This window comes from Nannochloropsis gaditana, assembly GCF_000240725.1.
Source record: "Nannochloropsis gaditana CCMP526 unplaced genomic scaffold scaffold1230, whole genome shotgun sequence".
Taxonomy (NCBI): Eukaryota; class Eustigmatophyceae; order Eustigmatales; family Monodopsidaceae; genus Microchloropsis; species Microchloropsis gaditana.
This window is the reverse complement of record NW_005802723.1, coordinates 1-4,752: the sequence shown is the minus strand read 5'-3', so window position 1 is coordinate 4,752 and position 4,752 is coordinate 1. Positions and strand designations below refer to the sequence as shown.

The window sequence follows — 4,752 nt, the reverse complement described above, 5'->3', positions numbered from 1 at the left end:
GGTGGAAAAAAGCGATTGGACTATCGACCACGAATATTTCTTTTTACGAGCTTTATTCCTGTCTCGCAGACTTCCGCCGGGTTTCAAGACTTACACAGCACTGTGGCAGGAGCGAGAACACAGCAATATACACAAAGAAATTTCGAAGCAACCGCGGATAATCCCTCAATGGAGGTAAGTGACTGCGCTCAGGAGACATACGCGTTGCTATTTTTTTCATCTTTTCTCCTTCATTCCTTCCTCCTCCTCCAATTCCAAAAATCACATGAAATGGACAGAAATTTACCAAGTGGGCCGACAAGGGCACGGGAATAAACCCATTTTTGCCCCAACGTCGCGCTGCCTCCTCCTTACCGTCCAAGGTGGCATCCGGCCTCCTAGCCATTGTCCTCATCGCCGTGCGGCTGCCTTTGATCCTGCTCACTCTGACGTGGTTTTTGGCCTTGTCCTTGCTTACCAAGCCGTGGTTCGATATTTTGACAGGCGCGCTTTTCACGACATACGCATACCTAGATGAAGGGCCCTCGAAACCCATGACCCTAAGCCCCCAGCACACCGGCTTCTTTTTGCTCGTCCTCGGCTCTCTCACCGCCCTGTCTGTGCCCATCCGTCGTGTTTTCTCCTTCCTGACCCTGCGCCCTCCGGTGTACCTCCTCCTCAGCATCCTCGGCGTCTCGTATCGGGAACAGCACGCGAACCTCCGGAAACTCGGTCTGCGGCCTCCAGGGCACAGGCCCCACGACTCCCGCATCGGCCGCACCATCCAAGCCGGAGATATCCTACTGAGCAACCACACGTCCCCTCTGGAGGTGCTCTTTTTCATCAGCCGCTTCCTACCTGCCTTCTCCGCCTTGGCCGTCGCCCCGGTGGCCCAGGGCCGCCTTTTGACGCCGCTTCAGGCATGGTGGAGGGCCGGGCTCGTCCCTCCCAAAGCCTTTGAGACAGGGACCGGCCAGGCTCTGTCGAGTCTCGCCGCGGAGGCCAAGCGCCAAGGACAAGCCGTTGTGGTCTTCCCCGAGACGGCTCGATCCAACGGGGACGGCGTCCTCGTCTTTCAAAGAGGGGTGCTGGATGGCACCGACGCCAAGGAGGCGAAGGGAGGGAAACTAACAGGAGGAGAGAGGGGTGGGGGCGTAAATGTGCATATCTTCGGCTTCAGGTGCGATTTGGCAGACGTACGTGGTGAGGAGGCTTAGAGGCAAAATCGTCTAATGCTCTTCTTCCTCTTCCCTCCCTGCCCCCCTTCTCCCCGTCCTCCTAGTGCGCCTAAAGGGGAAGTTATGCCCACACATACAGTGGGTAGCGTCTTTGGTTTTTATCTGCAGCTCTTGAGCCGTTGGCGGACGACCGTGAATGTCTCGTACGTCGGGGCCCCCGACTTGCTCCTGCAACCCACTTCAGCCAAAGGGAGTGGTGGCAGCAGCCGGACACCTGTGTACAGCAGTGAAGAGTTGCGTAGTCTTCTTGCCAACATGCTGGGTCGACCCAAACTTAATCTTGGCTACGAGGATTTCTGCAGCTTCAGAAAGTATTACGCGGCGATTCGCGCGGGTGATGAGGAGAGGGCAGCGGCCTTGGCGCGTGCGCGTGAGAAAATGTAGGCATCGTAAAAATCGTACACAAAGAATTTGGAGCCGTGTAAAGCGCACCGTGAAAGTACAAAGAGCTTGAACGTACTTGAAAGATCAAAAATCGATGCTGGGAGGTGCTTTGAAGTTTGCCAAACGTCTCGCCACTCGGGCTTTGAGTTGGAGGCCGCCTATCGCGAGCACCGGAATATGGCCACCTCACCCTGTAAAGAAGGCGTGGCGCAATGCACCCTCCTTACCGACGTGTCGCCTCGTTTCCGCATTCTCGCCGTACGAAACGGCATTGGACAGCCCAACGCGTGCCTTTGTCCTGTATTTGTGCCCACCGTGAGCGCGTTGGGGCGTGCGTGGCCGTATCGCCGGCATCGTGTCGGACCCCGATCCTGCTAGCCAGGCTCTGTGGCCCTGTGACCGAGTCCTTTCCGCCGTGTTCCAAGAAGTCCGCGCTGTCTTGCTCAGTGCTTGTGTGTCTGTGTTGTTGCTAGTTGTGTCTTTAGCAGACGCTGACATTCTTTCTTTACCTGCAATCTACAGATCACGCATTGTAAAGCTGAAGCATGATTGCCCAGCCTGCTCGGCTCTTGTTCTGCGTGGCCCTCCCGGCCCTTGCCACCGCCTTCCTGGCCCGTGCTCCCACCACAGTACCTCACACTCACTCGGTGAGGAAAGGGCGTACTGTTGTTATGGAGTCTATCTCGGAGTTCCTCAAGTTTGATGCGAAACTCGGCGAGTTGGAGGTGACCAAAGCGGGAGTGTAAGTACGGAAGACAAGCTGATTTATCGAGCGAGAATGGCAGCGTTTTGGGTCCATTTGGATCACACATTTATACCTTTAAAAGTACCTCGAGGAGTTTCAAGTAGTGTACGAAGTCTCTCGTGAAGCTCTCCTTTCATGAACATGTCGCATATAAAATTCCTCGTCTCACTCGGTGCACCTCAATTCTTACTCACCAGCTCTGCTCCATTCGGGTTCTTCGATCCCTTGAACTTTTACGGAGGCAAAACCATTCGCCAGAAGAAAAAGCTGCGCGAGTCTGAACTCAAACACGGTCGCGTTGCTATGATGGCGGTGCTGGGCATTTTCGTCCAAGAACTCTGGCATCCTCTTCTGGCAGGTGATGATTTCGAAACCGCGCTCAGCCAATACTACGGCGTGACGGAGTTTATTCCCGACTTCGGCGCGGGGGCCCTCTTTGTCCTTTCTCTTTTTGAGTTCAAAAGCATCGCTATGGGATGGGATCCCGTCGAGGAGACTCTCAAAGAGCCAAGTGAGTGAATTTCTTTCAAAACACATGATACCTCCCGTAATATATTGAAATTCTTACTCTTGTTGCTCCGTCGGCGTGCGTGGCGATGCTTTGACTCATAGGTACATGAAAAAGGGACGCTGTTTCCTTACAATCATGTCTCGCTCACCCGGATGCTTCGCCATTTTCACCCAAATCCATCACAATACTTTTCTTGATAACAGAAATTGCCGGTATGCGTGATGATTATGTGGCGGGAGACTTACAGTACGATCCTCTGGGCTTCTGTCCCGACGATGACGAAGCCTTTGTGCGCATGCGCACTAAGGAGCTCAACAACGGGCGTATGGCCATGATCGCCGCCATTGGCATCATCGGACAGGAGCTGGCCACGGGCGTGCCTGTTGTCAAGTCGCTCTTTGGGTAAACCTGTGAATGTTTCTTGATCAGCGCCAGTCTTGGTACTCCTCAACGCGCACTCGATCTCACGGCGATCCATTCCATTTTGAAATATTTGTTACCTTTTAAATCCAAAACCAAGTCGCGACTGGACTATTATTTAGAAGTGGATTTCGGTTTCACATCTTTTTATTTTTAAATTTTAATTTTTCTAAACTTTGATAGCATTTTTCCTTCGTCTGCGCTGAAAATAGATTTTTGCCTAGCAAATGTTCCTGATGAGACAAGTTAAGTCCATTTTTTTTAAAGAAAGTGATGGGAGAACCAACGCACAGGGTAGGGACAAGCCTGTTCTTACGAAATGGGCACCATCAAATAGATCTTACGAGATACAAATGACCCCCTTGTCTGTCGAAATTGATATTTTCTTGTCCACCCAACTTCTTGATCAGGGGAGGTTGACTCTCCCGCCCCCGTTGCCCTCCCAGACAAAGCGAGAGCCCGGTCGCTCTTCCTTTTGAGGAACTATTTCATAATTTCTGAGGTCGTCCGTGCCACGTCCGCCGTGACGGGGTGTCTCGTCGCACAGGCATATGTGTTGGCGCATTAGCCTGTTGGAGGGTCTTCCACGCTGGCGTTCCATGCTTGTGGCACGATGTATACTTCCAAGTCTGGAAGTCTGAAATGGCGAACCCTCACTTCATATTCCATGTTCATTCTTCCCGCGCCCACACGCCTCCTACCTTGCAAGCAGGACTTTTGTCACGCAAACGTCATACTATTGATGATTCGTCGTAGCTTCTTACAGCCATCTTAAGTCCCGTAAAGGGTTGGCCACGGGGCCGGGCACAGGAGACAGGGCGCTCGTGATGGCCCCGACAAGCACGAATAAAATAGAAGGCAGTAGGGCGCCTTTCGCAAGTACACGAGTGGAGGGGGAGAGGATCAGTAGGCTGCATGAAATAAATGGCCACCACGATCACCGGGAGAGAGAGGGGACGCCGACTCCGGCTTTGGCAGGCACACCATCCTCATCGCTTTACTTGACGCCTCCTTCCTCGGGCCCCGCGCGCGATTATACCCCCATGTCCATAGCCAACACGGCCCCACCCAAGCCGGCGCGGCGGTCCTCGGTCGGGCCTGGCGTTCCTCCGTTTACACCACTGCATGGATCCCCGCCACTGGAGCCATCGTCCGACGAAGCCGCATCTCCAGACACCTTCGCATCCCCCCCGTGGCGGCAGGCTCAAGCACCCCCATCGTCCGAGACCGGGGCAGCAGCGCGCAAAGCGGAGGACGTGGACGACGGCTCGTACGTGGACGAGATCTTGGAGGGCGTGAGTGGGCTGGGGCTGGGCAGTCTGGGCCCCCTGCAAGGGGACTGGCTGCCGCAAATCGCCGCCATCCTGGAGCAGGTGCACCTCAAGAGCAAGGAGCGAGACCCAGAGGCTCCCGACATTGGGTGGAAAAAAGCGATTGGACTATCGACCACGAATATTTCTTTTTACGAGCTTTAT

General features: G+C 54.2%; 2 protein-coding genes across 2 annotated transcripts; both read left to right on the top strand.

Annotated features, from left to right (window-relative positions):
- Positions 1 to 66: 66 nt before the first annotated feature.
- NGA_0567402 (light harvesting complex protein) lies at positions 67 to 3,394 on the top strand (the record flags this gene model as incomplete). Its single annotated transcript, XM_005852437.1, has 7 exons — positions 67 to 174; positions 279 to 1,175; positions 1,326 to 1,587; positions 1,717 to 1,916; positions 2,159 to 2,343; positions 2,544 to 2,857; positions 3,061 to 3,394. Coding segments are annotated over 7 exons (2,169 nt in total), but the record flags the coding sequence as incomplete, so codon positions are not given.
- Positions 3,395 to 4,320: 926 nt separating this feature from the next.
- Positions 4,321 to 4,695, top strand: NGA_0723700 (uncharacterized protein; the record flags this gene model as incomplete). Its single annotated transcript, XM_005852438.1, has 1 exon — positions 4,321 to 4,695. A coding segment is annotated over one exon (375 nt), but the record flags the coding sequence as incomplete, so codon positions are not given.
- Between the last annotated feature and the right edge of the window lie 57 nt (positions 4,696 to 4,752).